Source organism: Wickerhamomyces anomalus (genome assembly GCF_001661255.1).
Source record: "Wickerhamomyces anomalus NRRL Y-366-8 unplaced genomic scaffold WICANscaffold_4, whole genome shotgun sequence".
NCBI lineage: Eukaryota > Fungi > Ascomycota > Saccharomycetes > Phaffomycetales > Wickerhamomycetaceae > Hansenula > Hansenula anomala.
Window position 1 is genome coordinate 299,492 of NW_017567113.1, and position 27,922 is coordinate 327,413.

Sequence of the window (27,922 nt, forward strand, 5' to 3'; positions counted from 1 at the left end):
ATGAGGCTATTGAATCCAGTTGCAGTGTCATCTGCTCATGTTGGTAATCAGAGTGGCTCCATGCCACCACAGTCAATTTTAGCTAAACCAGTGGATCCAATAGTGAGTACACCAGGTGCTCCAAGAGTGATTATGCCCCCAGTGGAACCTCAATTGCCGGTACCAGAGGCTTACCAGGTGGAACCGATGTATCAAGATCAGTGGGTTACAAGGTACCCAGGATACAATTATCAACATGATCCAATCGAGCTGCTTACGGTATCACAAGAGAAACGACCTTCATCGTCGCTAGATCCAGTCACAGCTATTACAACTAAAGCAGCAACAGGGGGAGATGATACCAATTCACGAGTTAGACAGCTGACTACGGAAGAAATCCAGTTGGTGGATACAGAACAAATCTCTGAGCTCGTCATGCTTATTCAACAAATGAACAAAGATGTTGATGTTGAAATTCCCCAAAGTATGGCCGAAGCGCTACAAGGTGATGACTCTGTTGATTGGTTGGTTGCGCGTGGTGAAGAATTAGGCTACATGAAAACACATGACATCTATGAAGAGGTTCCTTTTGATGAAAATATGGATCTTATTGATACCCGATATGTTTTATCTATAAAACATACCTTGGATGGTCGAGTCATCAAGAAAGTTCGTTTAGTTGCTCGTGGCTTTCAAGAGCGCAATCTCAAAGGAGAAAACTTCTCGCCTGTGGTGAGTCTTGATACACTGCGAATTTTACTAGCAGTGGCTGCTCCGAATAAATGGGTGATACAGTCTATGGATGCCACCAGGGCATTCCTACAAAGCAGCATCTCTCATCCAGTCTTTTTAGTACCACCTGAAGGGGCTGACACTCAACCCGGTTGTGTTTGGAAGTTGAATCGGGCTATTTATGGTCTCAAGACGAGTCCAGCTGACTGGTTCAATCATATTAGAACCATTTTGTTATCTTACTCAGGTCAATTACAACAAAGTGTGATAGAACAATGCTTGTTTTACAATCCTCATACCAAGATTTACATATTGCTCTATGTTGATGATGTACTCATCTTAAGCCCCAACAATGAAGAGGTTGCTAAAATCAAGGAGTATCTTCATCAGGAGCTTGATATCAATGAAAGAGATGCGAATAAATTCATCGGCATGGATCTCAAATATGACCGCACCCAAGGAAGGTTGAAACTCAGTCTTGAAAGTTATTTAACTGGTTTAGCTGCTAAAGAAGAATTCACGCTGCCAGCTCGTCGCTTTGATACACCTATGGAACGTGGATATCTTGGAAATGATCTCAATTCTCCATTATTAGAATCAGGTGAGATCACCAAATACCAACAATTGATAGGAGTCCTGAACTATGTGGTTAACACTGTCCGAGTTGATGTGGGATATTCCGTTAATTACTTGTGCCAGTTTGTGAAAAGTCCTCGAGTGACTCATTGGAAAGCTGCTCAAAGGATCCTGGTATACTTAATTCAACACAAATCAGATGGTATTACATATGGGAAGGTCCAGGAGAAAGTTAAGTACTTGAAACGCATACATCAGGCGGGAGAACAAGTAGCAGAATGTGATTATAACCAAGGCATTGTCATTGTGAGTGATGCTAGTTATGCCAATTGTCCGACTACCAGGAAGAGTACTAGTGGTTTCATTACACTATATAAGAACCAAGTGATTGATTGGAAAACGGGACGTCAACCCATTATTACGTTGAGTTCCTGTGAGAGTGAGTATGTTGCGTACACAATTGCAGCTAGAAATTGTTTATTCTTTAAACACATCTTAATGGAGATTTTACCCCAAGAAAATTGTGAAATTAGTCTAGCAGGGGATAACCAGCCAGGGTTATTAATGGCCCAAAACAAATCCCTTTCAAAGTTATCAAAGCACATTGAGATCAGGTATCATTTCATTAGAAATCTCATTGATTCCAAAACCATTCGTTTGTTTTATATCAACACAAGACACAACTTGGCTGATGGTTTAACCAAAGCGTTGGATAAAACGCGATTCAAATATTTAAAGAAGTGGCTCTTTGCTGATTGATCAAGTTAGGCAGAGTGAGTGTGTAGTGTGTGGATTACTAAATTTAATCAAGTATACTGGAGAGCTTGTGTTTACAAATTAAAGGGTTGTGTTGAGATGTTAATTTGAAGAGGACACATGAACGACGAGTGAAGAAAATTTTCATGAGAGAAAATTTCCTCATGAGTACTATTTAATAAAATATAGCTTTACAATACAAACATTGGTGTAGTGATCTTTACTATAATTTAACAAAAAACACTAGAAATAAACTATAAGCTCATGGTTTTTTGAGGTTGATTGGGTACTAAATGGAAAAATTTTTATACCTTCAGTGTAGTTTGGTGGTACGTTTTGGTGGTTGATCGTGTCATAAACAATAAGCGTTAGTACTCATCGGAATAACTCTTTGGAGTTTGGCTTCTCGAATCTGGATTATCGTTAAAGTTTTAACGGTTAAAACGGATTATAACAAGCTATTTTCAAGATACCACACAAGCTCAGAATGATGGGAGTGAATTGTAGTGCGAACTAAATGTGATTGAAGCAATGTATTTCTTGAAGACAGAAGCAATATAGTCTAGGACATGTTACAAGTTAGAAGTACACAATGATCGAGTCAATCTGTCCACCATAAGCTACCATGTCTTGCCGCAAAATCCCTCACCAGGTCCACGGGTTTAAGACCTGTTCTTGTATTTCTGTTCTGTTTGATGGGCCAATAAGCATGTAAAAATGAAACCTTTTTTTTCACCATGAAGCCTTGAACCTTGAACAGGCTGGCCCACCTTGAATCTTGAACCGACCAGCTACTGAGTGTAGTACTGTAGTACTAACAAAAAGGTGCTGTATTTTCGGGGCTTTTGATGAGAAATCAAACCATCTTGTTTAACATCAATCCGTTCAAATTCAGATCTCTTCTCGCTGATAGGATGGTGGTGCGAGTATCAACTGATACAACTTCTTTTTGAAGCTGACTGTGCTCTAGTGACACCTAGTAATGGACATTAAGTATACCGTACACCAACTAAACAATCGCATGGGTTGTAATTGTAATTATCCGAGAAGGTACCATGTTGGGGTTTGGTTGTAGATTTTAGCTATGTATTATGTATTCAGTTACATCGGATGATTCTAATTGTAGCTGGAGTACTTAGAAGGGCTTTACCATGGAGTCGACTCATGGGGGATTCGGCACTCCAGGCAAAGGTTGATTGAGCGTACATGTGCACTCGAGTCTAGATGAAAAGGATTCAATCTGTTCAACGGACCGGCTTAAAAAAGGTGGTACTTTTTTTGTTCAGATTTCTTTTTGTAATCGGTGTAACAACTATAGCTGATAGCTGATCACCAGTTCATCATGGACAACATGGATTTCCTTATGATTGATAAAATTGACTTCAAAATTGTTCGATGATTTACATCAATCAGCCAAGGTATGGAGGAAGCTTGAGAGTGTACTCAAGAAAAATGTCAAATCTAACTTTGAAGTATATCATAGGTTCCAGAAGGCCAACGGATGTACATCGCGATTCTCAAGTATGATATAATGGATAATCAATATTGAAGATATTATTTCCTATTACCTAGTACTAGGTTTACTTTGTCATGTCCTTGTTCCTGGGAGATTATATTTAAAACTTTATATTGTCCCGGAATTAACTAAATTTAATATGATGAGGTCACATGATGGAAATCAATTCCGACTTTAGATCAGTCATAATTCAACATTTGACTCAACAAAATGCTAAAAACTATTCTGTAATACTATTTGTTACTCTGGGTTTCTCCCTTTCGATGACATATACCAATTCCAAGCGTTTTTGAGCATTTTTAAAATTTAAAGAATAATAATATCTCCAATTTTAAAACTAAAAATCAATGACCTACGTCAATAAAATGAAAAAATCTCGATCAAATACAATTTTTAGAAATATGCTAATAAAAAACAGACCCAATAAAACTAGAGCTCATTTAAATGCTTATCAGCTATTTTTCAAAGCATATTTTGTCTTAAAATTTCCCAATTTAAGTCAATTATAAATTCAAATCTCGTAAATTATTCAGCCTTGTGCTGCCCGAACCACTTCTCCATATAAAATTGCAAACCAAGAAAAATTGTGTACACAACCTCCGCAATTTTGACAAACAATCAAAGAAAAAAACAATAAAGTCGCTGAAATCCTCGAATGGACAATCATACGCTTGCAGATTACGGCACATCAACCTGTCAAACTGTCAAACTGTCAAACTAGTGCAAAAATCATTGGGTTCTCCCACTGTTTCAACCTATAATTAAGCTGTCATAATTTGGGCCGCAATAATACCCAGCCATTCCATCAAGTATGTCAAATTTGGTTGACACGGCTAGTGCTGCTGCAAATCACTCAATTTCTTCTTCATCTTCATCAACTGGGTCCAATATTTTCACTGATGGTACAGATAATGATGCTGCTTTGATAAAGAAGAAATCAAGAAGAATACCTCCTGAAAGAAGAAAGAAAGTTGCTAAAGCTTGTGATGTTTGTAAGAAAAGAAAACAAAGATGTAATGGTTTAATACCTTGTGATGTTTGTTCATCTAAGCATTTTGATTGTACCTATACCGGTGTTGATAGAAGAAACCTGAAACCATCAAAGAAGGAGCTGGAGAGTAGAAAGTTGTTGCAACAAAAGAATTCGTCACAACCTATACAGACAGAAACCTTGAACAAACAAAGAAAGCCATTAGAAGTTAATCCACCACCAGTACCACCACCTTCAAAACCCGAATTGGATTATCCATCATCCCAACCTTCATTTCTACCACCATCACTCCAACCATTGTTTCATTTCCCTCTAAGTATTCAACCCAATGAGGAAGAAGAAGACAATGATGAAACTAAAAAGAATAATGACATGACTTTGGTTCCAGAAGAAGAAGGATTGAATTCAAGACTATTGTACGATACTGGAGGTAACTTAAGATACATTGGTGAATCATCTGCTGGTTCATTCTTACCTCAATGTCGAAAGGTTTTCCAAAAGATTTTAGGTATTTCCAAATTCACCCATGATCCTCAAAGATTTTTAATGATTGACTCACCAGCAACTAGAGGAATGAGAGTGCCTGTTAATTTACCACCAAGAGATTATGCAAACCATTTGATACAGCTGTTCAAAAAATATATCAATAATGTGTCCTATGTTTTCAATGAAGAATATTTCGAAAAGACTCTTATCGAAACAGTGTTCAATAATCCATTAAATGCTACCCCAAAACAACTTTGTCTTGTTTATTTAATATTGGCAATTGGATCAATATTTGCAAAGATTGAATTACAAAGAAGTATTTTCCCGTTTGCTATAAATTATTTTGTTGAACCTCATGTGTTTTTCGAAAGTGCTCAGCATTTACTACAATCAACTTTAAATGATTCAAATCTTTGGCTAGTGGAGACTTATTATTTGATGTATTTTTATGATGAATTGAACATGACAAGAAACACATCATGGATAAACTTAGGTACGGCAATTAGGTATGCTCAAGGGTTGGGGATGCAAAGACGATATGTCAATGAATCATTCAAAGATCCAGAATATACCCTTCATAGGCGGAAATTATTTAGAAGTTTGTACATTGCTGATCGGTTATGTGCAATTCATTTGGGGAGATCGTTAACAATAAATGATGTGGAATGGGATGATAAAAACTCATTGAATCAGTTCAATGACTTACAAAATGAAATGCTAAAAGTTTGCTTATTAAATGGGAAAATCTTGACAAAAGTTTATCATAATCCAGCAATTGGTATGAAGAATGCTTTGAAGCTAGCTATTGAATTGAAGATCTTTACAGTGAATAGTTCAATCAGTAAGAGCTTGAGTTTACAAAACACATTGAAGTATAATGATAATCATGGTTTGTTATGGCTACATATAAATCATTTAGACGGGATTATATTATTGGCAAGACCTTTTTTCTTTTTCATAATTTTGATAAAGTTGAAATTTATCAAATTTGATGAAGAATCTAAGAATTATTCAAATTTGAGGAATTTCTATCAATCATGTATCAAGGCTTCATTATTGACTATTAAATTGATTGAATTCTATTTTGTTAACAATTTACATCCATTGAAAGGTTATACAATAATTTCATGCAGTTTCCATGCAGGTTTAATCATTGGTATGATTTTATTGCTTCAATCTCAAAACATTGATGACAATTTGTTTGATTCAAAAGCAAATGTCAATGGTGGTGAAAGCTCAAAAGTTGTTTGCATTAGTGCAATGAATTCCACAATATCTGTACTAAGACATTATGGTGCAATTGACCCAACTTCTAAAAGATATGGTGAAATATTGTCAAATATGATGGATGCTACAAAAGTTCAACAACAAACTTATCAAGAATTTGCAAATAGACAAAAGGAACAACAACAACAACAAGAAACAGGTGCAGTCGTACCACCACCACAGTCTGCAGCACCACCATCACAACAACCAATTCCTCTACAGCAACACCAATTCACAACAACTGCACCAGTTGAAAGCCTATCATATCCTCAACATATGCAAAATGTGGATATAAATTTAAACACATTGATAAATTCAGCTCCATCAGATATAACACCTGGAACTGCACAAAGGTTTGAAGATTGGTTATTTCCTAAGATTGATAATTCTAATCCAGTATCATCTTCAAGATCTCAATCCCATCAAAATAATATTCAATTTGGTATTTCACCAGATTCAACAAGTTCAGCTGATCGTAATCAAAATGATGATTTTTTGAAAGATCTTGCAGGTTTTAATAATTTCACCACTAGTAGTCTTGGAACTCAGTTCTTGGATGATTTTTTGTTTAATGTTGTTGATGGCAATGCCAGATAAAATGAACAGGACTTTTAATAATTAATTTTATGTTGATGTTATATTTGTATACCAGTATCGACTAAAACGGTAATTACCCGATTAGGATATTTTGTTATCTTTTTCGTTTTTTTTTGTTTTTCTTGACTATGGGGAGAACAAAACACCAAACGAATAACTCCAAGTTGGAATCATTGAAAGCCAATTACTATCTGAGCTATAAACAATGGAGGAAATAATACCAACTAGATCAGCAAAGAAGCAGCCGCGATCAGAAAGACTTCAAATCTTACCTTTCGCAGATGCTCCAAGTATAGGTGAGTTAAGAATGTTGAACAATTTAACCAAGGCAAATTACTGACAACAATCAACTATAGTACGTGCTCATCAAAAGGATTCATATTTCGAAAGTGTATTAAGAGGGAAGATCCAAGATGCTATTCAAATATTTACAGGCCAAAGATTCATCCATACACATCCAGAAGAAATCACTGTATTTGCTAAATTTTTATATCTTGCATTGACAACGTTATTAGGCTCAAGAACTTTAGGGGAAGAATATACTGATTTGATTTATGTTTCAAGGAATGGGAGACAGATACCGAAAATGCTGAGAAGGCTAGGATTCATTTTATCTTATGCAATTGTGCCTTATTTTGTTTCAAAAATTATAAGAAGACAATTTAAAAATGATGACGATGAAGAAGGAGAAGTGGGTAATTCATGGAGAACAAAATTATCCAAAATTTCATACTCATCTGTTATGGATTCATTAATAAATGCCCACTTGGCTATTTTTTACCTAACTGGCTCTTATTATCAACTATCTAAAAGATTTTTCGGTCTTCGTTATGCATTTGGTCATAAAGTCAATAAACAAAAGGAAGTTTCAAATGGTGGTTATGAATTGTTAGGTGGGATCATATTTGCTCAAATTTTTTTTAAAACTATAGGTAAAATTAATGATTTTCTCACCAGTTCTAATAAAAATGAAGAATCGGAAAAATCAATAGACTTGTCAGGATCCCAGATATTAACAAAAGTCCCTGAACCTAAAGATGATCAGAATATTGATTTATCAAACCCAAAGAATCTACAATACATCCCTGAAAATTCAAGAAAATGTATGCTTTGTCTATCCTATATGATTAATCCAAGTTGTGCACCTTGTGGTCATATTTTTTGTTGGTCATGTATATCTGATTGGAGTCGTGAACATCCTGAGTGTCCATTATGCAGACAAGCTTTGACAGAGCAAACTTTATTACCACTACGTTGAAAAATAAAATTGTATCAGATTTGAATTTATTTTATATAATGCTTTTAATGACCACCCATTTGGAATAAAATTTGTTTCTTCTTTTTATTTTTCTTATTATTTGAAGATTCTGTTGTAGTGGGTAATGAAGCATTCAATCCTGACAAGTTTAATGAAGAACTAGCAGCTGACGAGGATGCAGAGTTTGAGCTTGAATCCCAAGCACCATTCCCTTTTGGAACTGGATTGACTCTCGGTATGAATTTTTTAGCTGGTGCTGATGGTAATGCAGGGAATAAATCTTCATTGATTTTTTCTTTTCTTGGGGCTGGTGATGATGATTTAGGTTTTCTATCTAAATAGTTTGGGACATAAGTTGAAGGTTGACTGTTGTAGACAACCTGTGGTTTTGATTTTGGTTTGGTGAGGGTTTTATACCTTACTGTTGTATTGACAGGTGTGAACGTTTGTGATGATTGTGATGAAGGTAATGCAGGGAATTGTTCATCAATTGTATTTTTTTTAGCCTTTGACTTTTTAGTAGTCTTTGAGGATGGATTACCCCAACTTGCTCCGAATATATTTGTTGATGAAGATCCAGGTAATGCAGGAAAATCATGTTCTTCTTTTGTTGATTGTTCATGTTTTTTAACCATCACAGCCAAGTCTTCATTTTGTGATGATTTTGACGGGAATAATTCAGAAACTTCAAATAACAAAAGGTAAACATCATCTTCATTGTTTTCTTTGAATAATGATTTGAATGATGTAAATAATTGTTGTGCAGTTAATTGATTATCCTTATATGACTTGGTAAGATTTTGAAATTCTTGGAATGCAGATGTAGAGTAGTTTAAATAATGTCTTGCTCTTTCTTCTAAACGCATACGTTTTGTAGCAATAGAGTCATTCTGGTCTGATGAATCACTTGAACGATTGTTGGAATTGTTTCTATTATTATTGACGGGATGGAACGTTGATAATTGTGAGTGAAATCTATTATTATTGTTATTTGAATAATTGGCACCAACGACAAAACTTGAGCCAAAAGTTCCACCATGTTCACCAATCATATGAGCTTGCAAATCCAATTCATCTGCAAAGACAACAAATTTCTTATCCAAACATGATTGAACATTACAAATAAAATGATCACTTCTGAAATGGTCTTCTAAAGATGGATAGTTTTTGAAATATTGTGGGTTTGCTGGGTCAATTTGGTCACAAACATGACATTTTTCATGGCGTTCTCTCATGTGTATTAGCAATTCATCTTCAGAATAAAATCTTTTCCCTTTACAGAAGCGACATAGAGGATGTCCATCAAAACCTTTTTCATCACCTCTTATTTGATGGTTTTGTAATTGTTTCTGAGTGTATAATTTGAATTCTTGTGGGAATGCTTTCTTGTTTGCAGAACAAATTGTACAGAAATATCTATCATGTTCATCCTTGACATGCTCTGTCAACTTTTGGAAATTTTCAGATAACTCTTGACATATCAAACATCTATGATTTAACAATTCTAAGGTAACATCATGGGCATTATATGACGTAAATTCAACCCCATACTCTTCATTGAATTTGACAAAATCACCATTACTAAAATCACCAAACTGTTTTTGAGTCTCTTCAGTGAAAATCAACTTTTCATTCTCAGTTCTACAAACCAAACATGATTTCTTATCATATAAAGCTCTTTGACGGAATGTGCAAACATGACAAGTTGTATGGTTACAAGCTGATTTTGCAGCAATCACAATCTTATTTGCACAAATAATACACTGCTCACGTTCATCTACTTCTCCATCATCATTAGCAGCATCACCTTCTCTAGCAAATGTTCTCTTCCATGATCCATTTTGTTGAGGTTTTGATCTATTACTATTGTTTGTAGAGTCCGGTCTTCTAGGTTTGTTGAACTGACGTCTTGATCTATTTGGGGCCGTTGAACTCATTGTTTTCGTCTTCTTGCAAAATATGAATGACTAAATTATCGAATTTGATTCAGCTTTAAAATGAGCAACTAGACCTTTCCAATGGCTTTGACTTTTGAATCGTTTTTAAATAGGTATTCAGTTTTTTCTGTCCAGTTTTTTCTTCCAACGGCCGTAAAAAAAATCAAAAAAAAATTGGTCTCAGAGTGCGATGACCAGGAAGGGAAAGTCAGTTTTACTTAGTGAATAGAGGTTTCGCTGATATTGATTTGGGGTATACATAATATGACTGTATTTGTATTAAAAAATGATAGTTGTAGGCTTTTCTTGGGTGAAACCAGGACGAAATTTGGTTTTATTTGAAACTGCCAGAACTCCATATCACGTGATTATTGATATAGGTGATGATAATCTAACTACTTGTATAAAGTCTGATATACATTATGGTAGATATTAAATGACAGCCAACAGGATAAGCTTGTATTACCGGCTATCTCTTACCTACGAAAATTATAAATGTTTTATATTATTGTTAATGAGGTCAACTAGCTAATATTAATCTTCTGAAATGGGAATCACATAGTTGTCCAGGTCATTCAAATCTTTACAAACTATATCTGGCACGGCTTCTTGATCTGGGTCAAAGAGCAAACAATGATTGAAATCAAAGATCCAAATCAATTCAGTTTGCTCATCGAAACAAATGTTAGATCTCTTGATATCTCGGTGAATAATCCCTATAGAATGAAGCCTATCAAGCTGTTTGAACACACTGGGGCAAAGTTCCTCAAAAGTATGTGGTTTTCTATCCACAAATGGAATCTCAGAAATTACCAAATAATAGATGAATCGTCCACTAGAAGGGTGCTTTATTTTAGCACAACGAATTAAATCAGGGGAATTGATTTTGTCATTTGGGTCCGAACAAGTTTTATTAAAAGTTTGGATTCTAGTATATGCCTCAACTTCATCAAGGTACATGTTTAATACACCTTCTTTAAAAGCACCGAAATCAGAATTATATCTTGCTTCATCAAAAAGAGGAGAGCCACCATTCTCATTAGTTGAAGTATAATATTTGTCCATACCCTTTTCCTTGAAAAATTTCTCAATTTTTTCTTCATCATACAATTTTAATATGACATTACCATCTTGCAGAGACTTTTCATCACGTTGAGACTGAATTTCAGGATTTTCAACTGGATACTTTGGCTTAAACTTTCTGAAATAATCTGCAGCACTCATTTTGCAAACTTCAACTGGAGTATAGAATGTGTATTCTTGTATGATTTCCCCAAACTTACAATGACCACGTTCTTTTTTTTGTATGGTGGACATATACTCATAAATTCTCTCTAAAGTAGCATTTGAATCATTGATCAAACCAGTAAAGCAACTATCATATAATATGCACATAATAATTTTGGCAGCTGTTACTCGTTCTTCAGGACTTGCATCTTGCGAATACAATTCCGACATCTTTATGGTTTTAGATTTTTCATCAATAAAACCATTAGAGTTGTTGGTGGAACTTCCATTGTCTTGAGCACTAGTCAAATTTCCATTTACGATATCTATTTGATTGAAATGGGTAAAACGCATTGATACACCATCTGTAAGCAAACCTTTCCTTACAGTCTGTGAAATAGTCAAATATGACAAGAGTTTACCGTAAAAATCTCTGTATTGTCTGTTGAATCCTCTCTCTTTCGAATTGAACAACTGTGATAAAAATGGCTTCCCTGCTTCAAGCACCAAATGAACACCCCTTTTGCCCTTCACATCACTGAAAACGGTAGAGCCATGTTTCGTTCTTTCAAATCTGGGAAACTCAGGTATCATAGTATCTTCCAATCGTATACCATAACTAGCCTTTAGTGTCATGTTGTAGACAATATTAAATAATTTAGTAAGTGGGTAAATAAGGCAATGATAAAGTGCTTGGGTAACCTCTGACTCACAACCTGTATATTCCACTGAACGAGAGATACACCAATTCACTTGAGGTCTTAAATCGTGCCAAACTTTCCCATGGTTAGCTGAACAGGCCTTTTGAATATTTCTCATTAGATCCTGGTCAATGGCTTCTAATCTTTCACGTAGCCATGAGTCAACCTCTTTTTCTTTCGTGTCTTCAGGACTTAGTTTGATGTTGGACAATGAGATTTGGCACGCCAATAAATTGTCTGTCTCTGTTGATGAAGTTGAGTTTAGCTGGCTTGAATCCTTCTGAGCTGTCAATCCACGGTAACTCTCCATGTTCAACCCCATGAAGGGTAAAATAAGGAGTATTTTAGCGAGAGCCGCAGTATCTTGATATGAATGAGCCTCATAGTTGTATCTCATTCCAATAGTCTCTATAGTTTCCACCAACAACAATTTATCAACTTTTGTTACATCAGTGGGTGTAAGATATTTAGTTTCCTTTGGGACATCTTTGTAAAAGTTGTGGTAGTTGATATCCCAGATGGTGTTATTTTTTAGTTCCTCCAAGACATTATGTAATATCAGCTGGAAGTTGTCCGTGACGTACGACTCTTTTAAATCCTCAATGCTCATTTGGGAATGGCGATGATGGTGATGCTGTATGTAATGGTTAGAGGGTTTTTTTAATTAACCATTTCTTTGCTTTTCGCGAATGATGAAGACGACGAAAAAAATCGAAGCTTCAGAAAAGAACAATTCATGGGCTAGATTCTTATGGGAAGATCTTTTTTTTTGAGGTTTTTTTTGAGGATACTATAGAACCAAGGAAAGTCTTCTGCCTGTGGATTCATCATGTCTTTAGATAATGTGCTCAGTTGGGCCACTGAGAATGGTGCTATAATTGACAATGATGTAACATTTGAGAAAACTGAAAAAGGTATATCTGCGATTTATAAAGGTCAAGATAAATTTGAGAACAATCAAGACTTGTTGAAAGTTCCAGAATCTGTTACAATTACCCCATTACTTGCTGAAAAAGTGTTCGGTGGGAATGCTGCTACAAAGAGGAATAGAAATCCATTGACACAATTATTATTGGCCAAACTAAGATTTGATAAAGAAGAAACTCAAACGGATGAACTAAATGTTTCCAAGTTTTTCAAGCCATATGTTGATTCTTTACCCACTGGGAAGGAGATTGGCTCACCTTTATTTTGGGATGATGCTGAAAGAGCATTGATCAAAGGCACTGATGCACATCTTGCGATAGATCATCAAACTTCATCATTAGTAGAAGAATGGTATCAAATCATTAAATCATTAGATTCAAAATACCACACAAAGGATTATGAACAGGATATATCTTTCTATCAAACATATGTAAAGGGGAAAAGTGAACAATTTGTTTCATATTTTAATAATCCAAATTCATGGACAAGTTTCCCAGCATATTTATGGGCAGCTGCTACATTCACTTCAAGGGCATTTCCCTTTCTACTTGCTGGTAATGAAGAATGTAAAGACATGAATGAAGCCTTTCTAGTCCCTATTTTTGATTTGTTAAATCATAGTAATGAAGTTGAAGTTAAGTGGGATTCAGCTAAGGACGGAAATGATAGAGTATTTAGATTCAAAACACAACAAGAGATTATCAATGGTTCTGAAATTTTTAATAGTTATGGACCAAAAACCAATCAAGAATTATTATTTGGTTATGGGTTTGTTTTAGATAATAATAAAGAAGATTCTACAGTGTTAGCTTTAAGAATCCCAGAGGAAAACATTGAAGCTGCAAACAAGTTTGGATTAAGCTTAACTAATAATGAAGTTGCCTACAAAATCACCAAAAGTGCACCATTATCTGAAAATCTAGTGAAGTTGTTTTGTTTTTTAGTGAAGAATGAACATGAGAAAACAGTTACATTGAGAAATAAATTGGAAGGTTTACAACAATTACAAAAAATTGTTCAACAAAAGATTGATTTTTTGAAAATTTTCAAAAATGAAGGTAATGTCAGCTCTCATATTGTTAAAATTGCCAAATCTTACAAGACAACTCAAAGACTACTATACCAAGCAACATTTGAAGAAATCACCAAGACTGAAAAATCGTTACTCAAACATTTCAAACCATTATCTTTCAAAACCATTTATAAGAATGACAAAACGTTTTCCAACAGTTTATTACTAATTTTTGGCATTCAAGATTATGAACAGCTGGCTAAATCTGATGAAGTTGATCGTGCCTTATTACTGTGGATCATCAGAACTGGGAACAAGAAACATTATAATGAAAAATCAGTACTACCTGACTGGATCAACGCTAAATATCAATATATTTGCCAAAGATTAATTGTTAAACCTCAAGATGTTGTTGAATACAGAGATATTTTCAAAGCTTTATTCCCAAGTATAGCTACAAAGATTCCTGAAGTTTACGGGAAAGGTGATTGGGGAATTAAAAGTTTTATCACTGCAGGTAAAGTTATTGATGAAATAAGTTTTACAAGAAGTGCAAATAATGAAATTTTCTTGATTGAAAATGTTGACCTTTGAAGAAATCAATTAATGTGTGCTATTAGAATATAATAAGGCCCATATAGACCACTCTAGTCTCTTACTAGCTTTAGCTGAGTGATTGATCATCAAATTCAACAGTTCTGAATATTTATCCAAGAGTAGATCAAGTTCTAATGAATGATTGTTTCAAGTAAATTGCACCATCAAAAGCAGAGAACATCTCCTTATACACCACCTTTCTGATTCAAATAATCTTCTTGATCTGTAAAGTGCCTAATCTCAGTGCTTCGAGGTGAAGCAGATATATGTAAGTTGCGTCACGTGATGAAGCAATAAGTGACACGCGTGCGAGTGGCAGATCTGCGGATCTATTTTTTTTTGCGTCTTCTGTATAGGACGTATTTAAACAATTTAGATGAGGTTTTGATAGAATTATTAGATGGGTGTCAAGATGAATGTCAGTGCTACGCTGAACGTATTTAGACTGTTCTTTACGCCAAGCTACAGTGTTCCGCATTTGACTGTCTCGTCATTCGACAAGATTCCAATTCCTTTAAAGTTCCCAAATCACCAACCAAATATTAGAGCTATTGTATTAGACAAAGATAATTGTTTTGCCAAAGCCCACGATGATAAAGTGTGGCCAGAGTATAAGGTAAGTTGAAATTGTGCTGTTAAAATTTTTGTCTCATGTACTAACACCCACTAGGAAGCTTGGGATAAACTACGGACAACCTACCCAGGTGCTAGTTTGTTAATTGTCAGTAACTCAGCCGGTACAAATGATGACAAGAATCACGAGCAAGCAAAAGTGATTGAAGAAAGAACTGGTGTCACTGTTTTGAGACATACAACAAAGAAACCAGGCTGTCATAATGAAATTATGGAGTATTTCAAGAAAAACAATATAGCGTCAGGTCCAGAAGAAGTAGCAGTTGTTGGTGATCGTTTGTTCACAGATGTTTTGATGGCAAACATGATGGGTGCTTGGAGTATATGGGTCAGAGATGGTGTTGTGAGGTCAGAAAGTTTGATTTGTAAGATTGAGCGCTCGGTGTATTCTCAGTTTACTCAAAGATCGAATCCATTGTTACCACCAATTCCAAAGTTTAAGACAGAGAAATGAGCCACTCATTTGTACATAGAACTATTTCATACAAGACCCAGCTCCATATGTTAATACATTTTAATTTTTTGGCTGGTGAAGCCGCTTTTAATTATGTTACACAAAAACCACAATACCTTGAAAATTCAACTCGAGGAGAAAAATAGTATCGTTACCAACAACAAGCAATTTAGGCCACAACTAAGGATGGATAGTACTCAGTTGGAAGCTCGAGGTGATGATCAAAGTGTGGTTTCTTCGGAGCCTGTTACACCTCTTCCTCAAGGAGACTGGCAACCAGTACGCCGTTATCCTGAACTCACAGCAGCTCCTCATTTCACCATTTTCAATTACAGGGAAACCGATCTTTTGCAACAAGTTGACTTTAGGATTGGTAGAAATGTGGCAATAAGATCAGTGGATTCTTTATATTCAACAAAACTATACTATACGCTCATGATTCTATATCTTGTTTGCTTCATATCAGAGTATTTACTTGGATTTCTTCAATTACCATTTGAATATGTCAAGAATAGGCCAGTCATGTGTATCATCAATGCAATCTTTGATGTGATTGTGGTAAGGATTTTATACTCCATTTATGACTTTTTAAGGATTGACTGTCTAACCAATATATTAAGTTCGCTGTGTCTGTTGTGGCATACATCGTTTCAGCTGCTGTTATTCCCAATAGGGCTTCTTATTTTGCTCATCTAATAAGTGTCGGTGTCCAATTTTTATCATTTGTTTTGAACCTTGTCACATTTGTTCTGGTTTTTCTTTCTAAGGAGCCATTCTTAAACTATGCAGAAGCCAACTTGCCACCATCGGATTATACAGCCTATGTCAAGCTTATTACTTCAATTTCATTGTTCATTTCAACTTGTGCATTGTGAGTTTTACATAGAATACCCATGCTGACCTATACTTGCAATTACTAACTTCTTATGAAAGCTCTCTAGCATTATCTAACTTGATTGTTTATGGCAACGGATTTTTCAGGCTAGCAAATAGATCTAACAGGCTCAAATATGAAGACGTTTTCAATAAAGAACAGTTTGTTGGCGGTGAATCAATAATGAGAAAAGTAGATGATGATATTGAACTTGGAACTTTGAAAGAGGAAATTTACCATAGAATTGAAAATCATTTGAGATGATAAACAGTCCAAGTCTTGAGATCTTACGGTACCTACGAGAATCTTAGAACTTTTAATATAATTTTCACCTGATAAAACGATCAAAGTGTAGTTTTCTCGTGTATAAAAAGTGTTGATGGAGTGCCTGTAACAAGTCATCGATTTTTTTTTTTTTTAAGAAGGAAAAAATTGAAATTGTTTAAAACTTCATTTAAAAAGAGCTCAACTATCATAAAATACAGATCAAGATGGATAAATTTATAGGGCATAGTGATGAAGAAGAAGATGGATTTCATAGTTTGGGAAGTGACGAGGAACTTTATTCTGGAAACCCACAGACATTAGAATCTGATGTGGAGTCAGATGAAGAAGATCAAAAGACCAAAAAAGTTTCAAAAAAAAACACATTTGATGCTTTTGGTGATGAAGAAGATGAAGACGAAGAAGTTGAAGATGAAGAACCCGCACAAGAACGTGAATCAAAAAAATCAGATGAACAAAAAAATATCAATGAGTTATTTAGAAAATCAAAACTTTTAAAATTGAAAGCCAAAAAGCCAAAGGGTAAAACAGGTGTTGTTTATCTTTCCAAAATACCTCCATATATGAAACCAGCCAAAATGAGACAGATATTATCAAGATTTGGTGAAGTGGATAGATTATTTTTGAAAAGAGAAGCCCAACATAGATATAAGCAACGTTTAATGCAAGGTGGTAATAAAAAGATAAAGTATGAAGAAGGTTGGGCTGAATTTATAAAGAAGAAAGATGCAAAGATTTGTGCAGATTCATTGAACGGGAATAAGTTAGGTGGGAAGAAAGGGAATTTTTATTATGATGATATAATGAATGTTAAATATTTATCAGGTTTTAAATGGGCTGATTTAACTGAACAAATTTCAAGAGAAAATGAGATAAGACAATCCAAACTACAAATGGAAATTTCTCAAGCTGCTAAATTAAACAAGGCATTCATTAGAAATGTTGAGAAATCAAAGATGATTGAAAACATTAAAAGTAAAAAGAAGACCGACAATAAAGATGCAGCAAAAGATGATGAAATTAGAAGAACTTTTGAACAAAGAAAAGTTAATACAACTAGAGCTGATGCTCCTGAGAAATTCAAAAAGAGTACAACCAACTCTAAGCTGGATAATGTCTTGTCTAGAGTGTTTTAAATAGCATATAATGAAGTATTTTACAACGATTTGTAGTTCGCCCTAATTAAATTCAGCCTTTATATTTCCGAGGGCTCATTGCATCACGTGAGCGAGGCCTCGGATTTTACATTTTTTATTTTTTTTTCTTTTCAAAGGCTGGTAAAAAAAAATTTTTTTTTTCTCTTTACTTTAAGAGATCTCTTATAAATTCAAAGGTTTTGTTCTTTCTTGGTTACAATTAAGCATTGATCTTTAAGGTATAGACAAAATGGGTACAGGAAAGAAGGAAAAAACTCGTCGTGTTCGTGAAAACGATACCAGAGATGGTAATCTTCGTGTTAAAGGTGAAAATTTTTATCGTGATGCAAAAAAAGTTCAACATTTAAACATGTATAAACAGGGTCGTGCAATCCGTAATAAGAATGGTGAGCTTATAAAAGCTGCTGCTTTACAAGACACTAAAATTCCATCTGCTAGAGTTGATCCAAATCGTCGTTGGTTTGGTAATACAAGAGTTATTTCTCAAGATGCTTTAACCCACTTCAGAGATGCTTTAGGTGAAAAGAAGGAAGATTCTTATCAATTTTTATTAAGAAGAAACAAATTACCAATGTCTTTATTAGATGAAAAAGATACAACTGATGCTCCAACAAATAAAATTTTAGAAACTGAATCATTTGAAAGTACATTTGGCCCAAAAGCTCAACGTAAAAGACCAAGAGTTGCTGTTTCATCATTAGAAGAATTGGCTGATAGTACTGATAAAGATCAAAGTACTTTTGATGAAAAGAATGAATTAGCTTCAACTTTAGGTTTGATGGGTAATGTTGATACCGACGGTTGGACTGCTGAAGCTAAAGAAGCTATTTTCCATAAAGGTCAATCGAAACGTATTTGGAATGAATTGTACAAAGTTATTGATTCTTCAGATGTCGTTATTCATGTTTTAGATGCAAGAGATCCAATGGGTACAAGATGTGCTTCAGTTGAACAATATATGAAGAAAGACGCTGCTCATAAACATTTGATTTTTGTGTTGAACAAGTGTGATTTAGTTCCAACTTGGGTTGCAGTAAGTTAAATTTTTACTAACCAACATTTTTAGATTCTCATCCAATATTTCCCAGAGACTTTTTTTTTTGAACCCAAAGTTTTTTGTCAGGACGTTTTTCTTATTTTACCTACAAAATATGTCTGTTACAACTTTGGAAGAATAACAGTTTTCCGCTTCTAGAATTCTCGTTTTGAGTTTTTTGGATATTGAAATTATCGTTTTGATAAATTCATCTAGGATTACTGAGGATCTTATGAGTTGAGCTCGGAATTCACTTTTATGTGGAATTTTTTCCTTGACGATGTTCGTAGTAAAGAACCTCACATCAATTTATATAGTGTTTACTTTTTTTTTGAATTTGGGAAAGTATTGATGGGAATTATGAATTGTTCTTTCTGAGGAACCATTACTAACTATCAAAAGGCTGCTTGGGTCAAACATTTATCAAAAGATCATCCAACTTTAGCTTTCCATGCTTCCATCACCAATTCATTTGGTAAAGGTTCATTGATTCAATTGTTGCGTCAATTCTCATCTTTACATTCAGACCGTAAACAAATTTCCGTTGGTTTTATCGGTTATCCAAACACTGGTAAATCAAGTATCATCAACACTTTAAGAAGAAAGAAAGTTTGTACAGTTGCTCCTATTCCAGGTGAAACTAAAGTTTGGCAATATATTACATTGATGAAGAAAATTTTCTTGATTGATTGTCCAGGTATTGTTCCACCATCATTGAAAGATACAGAAGAAGATATCTTGTTCAGAGGTGTTGTCAGAGTTGAACATGTTACACATGCTGAACAATATATACCTGGTGTTTTGAAAAGATGTAAGAGACAACATTTGGAAAGAACATATGAGATCTCTGGTTGGAATAATGCTACTGAATTTATTGAATTACTTGCCAGAAAGCATGGTAGATTATTGAAAGGTGGTGAACCAGATGAACAAGGTATTGCCAAATTAGTTATCAATGATTTCAACAGAGGTAAAATTCCTTGGTTTGTTCCTCCACCTGAAGATGAAGAAAGACCTTCAAAGAAGGCTCGTCGTGATGATGGCGCCGAAGAAGCTCAAGCAATCTCTGAAGAAGTCGAAGGAGATGAAGAAGTAGCAGAGGATGAAGAGAGAAAAGAAGAGGAAGAAGAAAGCAAAAACGACAAGGCTGAAGAAGCTGGCGAAGAAAAAGAATGGAAAGGGTTTTCTGACTAAGTTTTTGATAGATTTTCATAATTGGTTTCATCACTATTCATGGTTTTTTAATGGGTTATTTAATTTTTTTGGGTATAATGCATTTTCTAGTATTACGTTGTATATTATAAAGGTTTAGTTTATTTTTTTGATAATTGATTTCAGCACTGCAAATAGAAAGGATGTTTTTCATACAAACTTTCAGCAAATTATGGAGGTTTAAGTTAAAAAAAGGTGTAGCTTCGCGAATTGAATCTATGATTATCCGTTTGAAGGGGGCAACAGTTTGTAAACAAACATTTTTCGTGAACATTTTTTAAGTTGAAGGCAATTGGATTCTGATAATTACTTTATGCCATTTGAAGATGGAGGTGGATGAGATACGAGTTGCTAAAGTTGCCAATGTGCTACACCAGGGAATCCAAGAGCAAATTGAATTGAATGCAACCTCAGAGTCTATCAATCTCAATGCGTTGTTGAACAACATAAATCAATTTCAACCATGTCCTCAGCTATTAGACAAACATTTGAAGCAATATGTCAATGTGATGTTGGATCTTTATATAAAGAATGGCAAAAAGTGGATCACAGAGGTATTCTACACCTTCGGGAAGATAGTTAGCAGCAAGAAAATGCTAAATTTTATGAAAACTGATATTGAACTAATACCCACTATTTTATCAAAAATTGATCAATCCCAAGATATTGATTGGCATGAGAAATATTTATTACTGTGTTGGTTATCTGTGCTATGTTTGGCTCCTTTTAAGCTGGATAGCTTGAGAAAAGATGCGAAACAAAGAATTTTCACCATTGGAGTTCAATATTTGAAAACATCTGGTCCTTTACAACCCTTAGGAGCGAGATTACTTGCATCTCTCATCATGAGAAGTGATTGTGCTGCTGAGTTTGATAAATTTATGGAACTCTTGATGGAGGAATATATGGATGCCAGTGAAGTTGCTCAACAAGGCTATCTCGAAACTTTGAATATAGCTCTTCAAAAAGATTCCAATATGATTTTCCAACCACGTCTGGAGCAAATTTTGAGTTTTACCAAATCAGTAGAGAAAAGTGAATGTCATGTTGATCTGGTCTCTAAGATTTACTCCAAACTTGTTAAATACTTAATTGATATGGATGATTATGATCAAATAGAGGAAATCATCACCTATTTTTTGAACAATTTCGATAATAGAAGCACTGATACAAGATTTTTATTGGCAAAGAAATTTGTGAAGTTGGTGAGCTCTTTGGATTCTTGCTTTGGGATTGAGATAATTATTGACATTATACACTCAACTAAAGAATTGCTATTAGAATCATTTGAAACTATAAACTCTGATAAATTGCACACTCATCTATTAACGTTGGCTGAATTTTTAAGATTATCATTGGTTGATAAAGCTGGATACAAAGACATTGTGGAGATACTTGATAAAACATTATTTTTCCAACAGTCAAGAATAACATTCATTGCAGGGTCTAATATTCGAGATGCCTCCAATTTCATAAGTTGGTCATTGTTCAAGTATAACAAAGATATTGATGTGTCAACAGCATTTAGCGTTTTCAAAAAACTTTTGTTGGTAACTTGCTTTGATAAAGAGATAATGATAAGGCGTTCATCAACTGCTGCCTTACAGGAATTGATTGGGCGTTATGGTAATAAAATTTGGGAGGAAATTTATCCTTCAGAGGAAAATTCCGCAAAAAATATAAGGTTAATTGAAATATTGGATTATATCGATCTAGGGTCTATTGAAAAATCATATTTTGATATACCAAGTAAAGTTATATCTCTTTTTCCAGGGTTGGAGCAAAACTTCATTTCATTTTTATCACAAAATGTTTACAATTTGGATTATGATGTTGTTAAATTAAGCTCCCGAGCATTGAAAGACTTGCTCTCTGGCCAGCCACAAGACGTCGTTCATTCTATAATATCCAGTCATTTCGACAAATCAAGTCAAAAGTTTAATGCATTTATTGTGTTATCAGAAATTTTACCATTATCCCAAAACAAACAATACCCTCAATTAAAGTCAACTTTTCAAGAGATAAAGTTGAATCACCACAAGGACTCAGTTTCTATGATCACCTCATATTTGTCATTGTTAAATACCCTTCTTGAGATAGGGTATGAATTGGATGATTGGTTATTGGAAAATTTATTTGACGCTATAAGGGTGGACAATGAAGAAATTAAAGAAGTTTTGATCAAGATTGTATCCAAAATTACATTGAGTGGAAAATATTGGGATAAATGGATATACTATATGAGAAATAATAACTTGAATACATCTTCAAGTGTTGGTTATTTTCCAGATTTTGGCTCCAAAGTCAGTGATGTTGTTCATTTACTTTCAATCGATCGGGTTGATGCTGATACCAAGGCCTCGATAATATCTTCAATATCAATTTATTTATATCACAACCAACTAGATAAGGAGATCCTTGGTAAGCTAGTGGAACAACTGGATGATTATACAATTTCAGAACAAGGTGATGTTGGTAACAAGATTAGATCCCAGACAATTAAGCTGATTGAACATAACATCAATGTTTTTAAAGATTCATCTTTATCCGAATTGGTTATCCCAAAGCTGTTGAGACTTTCATGTGAACCAATTGATAAAACAAGGTCTGATAGTTTCCATTTGTTGATGAAATTTTATGGGATTCCAGGTCACACTTTCCATTCATTAGATGGCTATTTCACAGAATTGTTGAACATCTATAAAAAGTTGTTTATGGGGGATAAAGAAACTAGTAAAGAATTTTGGAAAGGTTTTATCTTCACAGCAGGTGCTATAAAATCCACTGATTCTTTGATTATTGCATCATTGAAATGTGTTTTGAGGTTTTATGAGACATTATCAAGCGAAGCACAAAAGGAAATTTTATTACAATTGGCATCTGTCATCAAAATTGAACCACAAGCATTGAAAGGACAAAATTCAAAAGCTCAAAGATTAAATAAAACTATACTTGTTGGATTACAATTCTGGTCAAGAATTTTAGATTCCAATTTGTTAATTCCTAAAGAATTTCCAGTTAAGGGACTTTATGTTCGAATCTACAATCTTCATTTGAACACCAAAAATATCAATAGATTAACAAGTTCAATCAAGATATTTGGTTATTTAGCTCATATTCCTGGATTGAAAGAGCCTTTAGAGAGGTTATGCTGGCTATGTTCAAAACATCCAATTGCAAGAGTGCGTGTTTTGGCAAGTGAAGAACTGTTCAATATCTACAATGAAAAAATGGTTCATGCAAATGCTAATCGTGAGAAGTATATACAAGTGATAAAATTACTTAGTGAAACGGATTGGAATTTATCAGGGAATTCAAAATATGAGAAAGAATTAATTATTTCTCTTGAGTGAGATTTTGTTCATCTGGATCATGGGTTTTATCAGCTAGATCATGGGGTTCATCAATTGGATCACGGGGTTCATCAACTGGGTCATGAGTCTCACCGACTAGATCATGAGTTTCATCAACTGGATCATGGGCTTCACTAGATGGATCACGAGTCTCACCAACTGGATCATGGGGTTCATCAATTGGATCACGGGGTTCATCAACTGGGTCATGAGTCTCACCGACTAGATCATGAGTTTCATCAACTGGATCATGGGCTTCACTAGATGGATCACGAGTCTCACCAACTGGATCATGAGTCTCACCAACTGGATCATGAGTCTCACCAACTAAATCATGGGTTTCATCAACTGGATCATGGGCTTCACAAGATGGATCACGAGTCTCACCAACTGGATCATGAGTCCCATCAATTAAATCATGAGTCTCACCAGATGGATCATGAGTCTCACTAGCTGGATCATGGGGTTCATCAATTGGATCACGAATATCATCAAATGATTCTTCAATAATTTTAGCATCTTCCTCATCAATTGATTCAAAATTTTCAGTAAACATGGCATCATCTGTTTCCAGTTCTTGTAGAAATGTCGATCCGACTTTCAAAACCTGTCCATCAATATTCTGAGGTCCATTCTCTATGAAATTTTGAATGGAAATTCTATGCTTCATTTTCAATTTTTTAGCATCAATATGATCATAATGATCAAATTCAGTTTCTGATGTGTCAGATGGTTCATAATCTTCTAGATAGTAATTTTCAACAGATTTTGAAAAAAGATCAACTCCTAAAGCTTTGAGCTGGTCTGCTCCAATTTTATTAATAACTAATTCCAGAATTTCCAAAGGGGTTTGAGTATATTGTTTTTCATTAGCTTTGATAATAGTTGCCAAACAAGTAAATTTACCTTCTAAAAGTTCATCAAGATCATCAGTCAATTCCAAACGTTTATATCGTTTCTTAGCTTGTTTATTGGTCAAAACTAAATCAATCAATCTTTGAGGTAGAAATGAAACATCATTTCTTTTCAGATATTGATAATAATAATAGTATATTTGATGAAAGTCGACAAACTCATCATTATCAACTGTATTTCTAATAATCATATTATACTCTTGGATTGTGAATTGTATTTCCAAATTGTTTGAGGCAAACCTAAACAATTCAGAAGTTCTTTTGGAACAATGCAATGGATCTGCTGTAAATGTGTTTAGCAAAATTTTAAAAGTTTCTTTTGTGAAAAGTTGGACAGGAAGTTGACAATAACCATGAATCACACCACTTATGTTTGTTTTCATTGCCAATGCTTTTAAGAAACAGTTGATATAAAGTGACTTCACATTGTTTTCAAGATCTTTGGATTGTAATATCGTCTCATTCACCAAATTTTCAATTTGAACGAGAGTTAATTTTGCGTTTCTCTTTCTAAGCTCAGAATAAAAGGATGAAACTAAATAATCAAAATCTTTTGATAATAACACTTCATCAGATCTTGTAACTTCATTAATTAATTTGAAATAATCAATTAGAGTTACTGAATCCAAAAATGGTTCAATTAAACAAGATCTTTCCCAAACTGGACAATCTTCTGATAATTCAAAAAAGTTGTAAAAACCATCATAATCTCCATGATTCAACAAAATTGAAGCAACTTGCCTTTGAGCAATTTTAGAAAATTTTGGTTTACTATTTCTAAAGTTCCAACGTTTTAATAATAAACGACCAAGCATTATAGCATTCCCATTCTCAATACTTTGATATAATAAAGTTTGGAAATCTTCACTTATCAAATATTCATAATTTTTGATATAAAATCTCCATAATTCTTTAATTTTGGGAATATCATCTGCTGCAATAGCCCATTCCAAAGATGTGATAATATCTGGTTTGATCATTTTCAATAAATGTCTATAAACATGTGGATGACTTTCATAATAACGAACAAAATCCAAAGCATTTGATAAATTGATGGTTCGTAGAACATATTGTTCTTTATTCAATTGTCTTAAAAATGGGGTATAAACAATTTGGAAAACTAATTTTGGTGCTAATTCTTCAAAATATTTTTGTTCATTCAATTTTTGAATCATTATACTATAATTAATCAAATTTGCAAAATTTTTAGACTTTGGATCTTTCAAAAATTTTGAAAATATTAATGAATTTGAAACCATCTCCAAGATTTGAACATCTATTGGTGCATTCTCATTATCAACTTCCACCATATAAATAGCCAAATCAAATAACAGTTGATGATAAAATTTCGCTTGAAGGAGATTATGCTTTTTCACTATATGTATTAATTGGAAAAAATAACCGTTTGTTATAGATTGATGAGATTCTAATTTTGATCTTATTATGGAAAGAAATTTAGCAAGTAATTCTTCTGTTTCAATAACTGCAATATTTTCTTCATAGAAATTCTTTAGTGAGTATAATGTATTCCCACAACTATCTGGAGATTTAACATTTAGCTTTTGTTTTTCAATCAGTTCGTATAAAGGTCCAACAGATATAGCCAAACGTTCCTCAGCACTTTTATGGGGTTTGTTTCCCAAAGCATGAAAGTGACCATGTCGACGAGCCTCTATGAACAGAGTGAGCAGTCTCTGTGTCCTTATACGGGAGCAGCATCTTGTGGTTGAGCGAAGCAGCATTGTTGTTGATGTTGGTTTCTCATAGTACAATTTTCAATAATGTAGATTTTTTTTTTGTTTTTTTGTTCAAAGGAAAAAAGCTCGAGAGATAGAGCTTTCTCCATACAAAAAACAAATTTACTTTGAAAACATCGAAAAAGTGTCAAATCAAACTGAAAATGATTTCAATTAGGCCATTGAGAGTGAGGAACTCATTTTGTCATGTTTCTACAAGAAATTTCGCTTCAAAACCGTACGAAGTCTTTGATCGTTCAGTCAAATTGAAACAACGTGAAAAAATGGCACAATTATTGTCAAATACTTCAAAAGTTGAATATTTAAGAAATGAAGTTGCTAAAAGAACAATCGAGAGATTATCATTTATTAAAAGAGACTTCCCAAAATTGATGGATCTTGGCTCCCATTCAGGGAATTTCGCTAAAGTGTTGAATGAAGGAGATGATGAAGATACCAGATTGGTTCGAAACAAAATTGGTGAGATATTGATGGTTGATTCTAGTAAGGAGATGTTGCATAGATGGGATGATGATCCTTTTAATACTGAGTTGAAAGTTAGAAAACTTGTTGTTGATGAAGAAGAACTGAATCATAAAGAATTAGAAGCAAATAAATTTGATGGTATTGTTTCCAATTTATCATTACATTGGATTAATGATTTACCAACAACTCTGAAAAAAATCAACAATTGTTTGAAACCAGATGGATTGTTTTTAGGAAGTATGATTTGTGAGGATTCCATATTTGAATTGAGAACTTCATTACAATTGGCCGAATTGGAAAGGAAAAACGGGATGTCAATGAGTAGAATCTCTCCAATGATAAAAGTTGATGATATGACAAACCTGCTGAAAATGGCTAAGTTTAATATGGTTACAATTGATGTTGAAGAGATTATAGTGGATTATCCAGATATTTTGGCCATGATGGAAGATTTACAATTAATGGGTGAAAACAATGCTAATAAGCAAGGATTTGAAAACTTGGATAGAGATGTGCTGATTAGTGCACAAGCTATTTACTCTAAATTCTATGGAGAGGCTGATGTTTCTCATTTACCATTGACCTTCAGAGTCATGTTTATGATTGGATGGAAAGAAAGTGGGAATCAACCTCAACCATTACAACGTGGAAGTGGTGAGCTAAACTTGAAAGATGTTTTAGGGTGAGAGATATACTATTTATTCATTATCATAACGGTTATTTATTCATGATTTCGAACAATATTGTAGAATTAAAAAAAAAACGGGAATTTGCGCCCGTCAAAAATAAGGTCTGAGCGGTACGGGAATCGAACCCATGCCTAGTGCTTGGAAGGCACTTATTCTACCACTGAACTAACCGCCCGTTAAGGACACTTCGGTTGTGTTTTTGAAGGGCCACATTGTGTAAAGCGTGTGTCCCGTACCAGACCGAAATTTCCTGTGTGGGGGTGGGGAGAGTGACACAATTTGTTCGAGTGTTTCGTGGGGGACAATAAACAATTGAAATCAAAAACAACTTGTTCAAGTTCAAATTGTGGAGTACGTTGATTTCAATTGAACTAGTTTATGGATTGAATAAAAGGCTCATAGAATCATGATTTTGCAAATACCATTGAAATCAACGATTAAAAGTAGATCTCTCTCATAATCAACCAACCGCTTTAATTTGAAACGATCATTGGACTCTTCACCACTTTCCAATCATCAATTGAGATAGTGGATA

At 34.2% G+C, this 27,922-nt stretch overlaps 11 protein-coding genes and 1 non-coding gene across 12 annotated transcripts in view; 8 read left to right on the top strand and 4 right to left on the bottom strand.

The window, feature by feature from the left end:
- Positions 1-4,823: 4,823 nt before the first annotated feature.
- WICANDRAFT_15953 (fungal specific transcription factor domain-containing protein) lies at positions 4,824-6,395 on the top strand (the record flags this gene model as incomplete). Its single annotated transcript, XM_019180667.1, has 1 exon — positions 4,824-6,395. A coding segment is annotated over one exon (1,572 nt), but the record flags the coding sequence as incomplete, so codon positions are not given.
- Positions 6,396-7,104: 709 nt separating this feature from the next.
- On the top strand, positions 7,105-8,157 carry PEX10 (ubiquitin-protein ligase peroxin 10; the record flags this gene model as incomplete). Its single annotated transcript, XM_019184858.1, has 2 exons — positions 7,105-7,195; positions 7,256-8,157. 2 exons carry the CDS (start codon positions 7,105-7,107, stop codon positions 8,155-8,157), a joined length of 993 nt encoding a protein of 330 aa, XP_019037892.1.
- A 311-nt stretch (positions 8,158-8,468) lies between these two features.
- HEL2 (E3 ubiquitin-protein ligase HEL2) lies at positions 8,469-10,049 on the bottom strand (the record flags this gene model as incomplete). The annotated part of the gene is made up of 1 exon (XM_019180786.1): positions 8,469-10,049. A coding segment is annotated over one exon (1,581 nt), but the record flags the coding sequence as incomplete, so codon positions are not given.
- Positions 10,050-11,498: 1,449 nt separating this feature from the next.
- On the bottom strand, positions 11,499-12,332 carry WICANDRAFT_93166 (uncharacterized protein; the record flags this gene model as incomplete). The annotated part of the gene is made up of 3 exons (XM_019186405.1): positions 11,499-11,711; positions 11,744-12,049; positions 12,326-12,332. 3 exons carry the CDS (start codon positions 12,330-12,332, stop codon positions 11,623-11,625), a joined length of 402 nt encoding a protein of 133 aa, XP_019037894.1. The 3' UTR covers positions 11,499-11,622.
- A 519-nt stretch (positions 12,333-12,851) lies between these two features.
- Positions 12,852-14,555, top strand: EFM1 (protein-lysine N-methyltransferase; the record flags this gene model as incomplete). Its single annotated transcript, XM_019181961.1, has 1 exon — positions 12,852-14,555. The coding sequence occupies one exon, from the start codon at positions 12,852-12,854 to the stop codon at positions 14,553-14,555; it is 1,704 nt and encodes a 567-aa protein (XP_019037895.1).
- A 415-nt stretch (positions 14,556-14,970) lies between these two features.
- On the top strand, positions 14,971-15,645 carry GEP4 (phosphatidylglycerophosphatase; the record flags this gene model as incomplete). The annotated part of the gene is made up of 2 exons (XM_019181954.1): positions 14,971-15,174; positions 15,229-15,645. The coding sequence occupies 2 exons, from the start codon at positions 14,971-14,973 to the stop codon at positions 15,643-15,645; spliced, it is 621 nt and encodes a 206-aa protein (XP_019037896.1).
- A 1,333-nt stretch (positions 15,646-16,978) lies between these two features.
- On the top strand, positions 16,979-17,940 carry ESF2 (RNA-binding ATPase activator ESF2; the record flags this gene model as incomplete). Its single annotated transcript, XM_019182747.1, has 1 exon — positions 16,979-17,940. The coding sequence occupies exon 1, from the start codon at positions 17,011-17,013 to the stop codon at positions 17,938-17,940; it is 930 nt and encodes a 309-aa protein (XP_019037897.1). The 5' UTR covers positions 16,979-17,010.
- Positions 17,941-18,127: 187 nt separating this feature from the next.
- NOG2 (putative GTPase NOG2) lies at positions 18,128-20,481 on the top strand. Its single transcript, XM_019186406.1, has 2 exons — positions 18,128-18,994; positions 19,400-20,481. Exons 1-2 carry the CDS (start codon positions 18,191-18,193, stop codon positions 20,189-20,191), a joined length of 1,596 nt encoding a protein of 531 aa, XP_019037898.1. The 5' UTR covers positions 18,128-18,190; the 3' UTR covers positions 20,192-20,481.
- Positions 20,482-20,802: 321 nt separating this feature from the next.
- Positions 20,803-23,498, top strand: CIN1 (Cin1p; the record flags this gene model as incomplete). Its single annotated transcript, XM_019184859.1, has 2 exons — positions 20,803-23,391; positions 23,496-23,498. 2 exons carry the CDS (start codon positions 20,803-20,805, stop codon positions 23,496-23,498), a joined length of 2,592 nt encoding a protein of 863 aa, XP_019037899.1.
- Positions 23,499-23,545: 47 nt separating this feature from the next.
- WICANDRAFT_79239 (uncharacterized protein) lies at positions 23,546-26,218 on the bottom strand (the record flags this gene model as incomplete). The annotated part of the gene is made up of 1 exon (XM_019184860.1): positions 23,546-26,218. The coding sequence occupies one exon, from the start codon at positions 26,216-26,218 to the stop codon at positions 23,546-23,548; it is 2,673 nt and encodes an 890-aa protein (XP_019037900.1).
- A 191-nt stretch (positions 26,219-26,409) lies between these two features.
- Positions 26,410-27,922, top strand: part of WICANDRAFT_100715 (uncharacterized protein) — a gene marked incomplete at its 3' end in the record, with an annotated part of 2,652 nt that continues 1,139 nt past the window's right edge. Inside the window, exon 1 of the mRNA XM_019180304.1 lies at positions 26,410-27,261. Within this exon, the coding sequence (XP_019037901.1) occupies positions 26,497-27,261 (765 nt within the window). The 5' untranslated portion in view covers positions 26,410-26,496. The remainder of the gene's footprint in view (positions 27,262-27,922) is intronic.
- Positions 27,492-27,562, bottom strand: WICANDRAFT_t98. The gene has a single exon. It is a non-coding gene; the product is annotated as a tRNA-Gly (tRNA).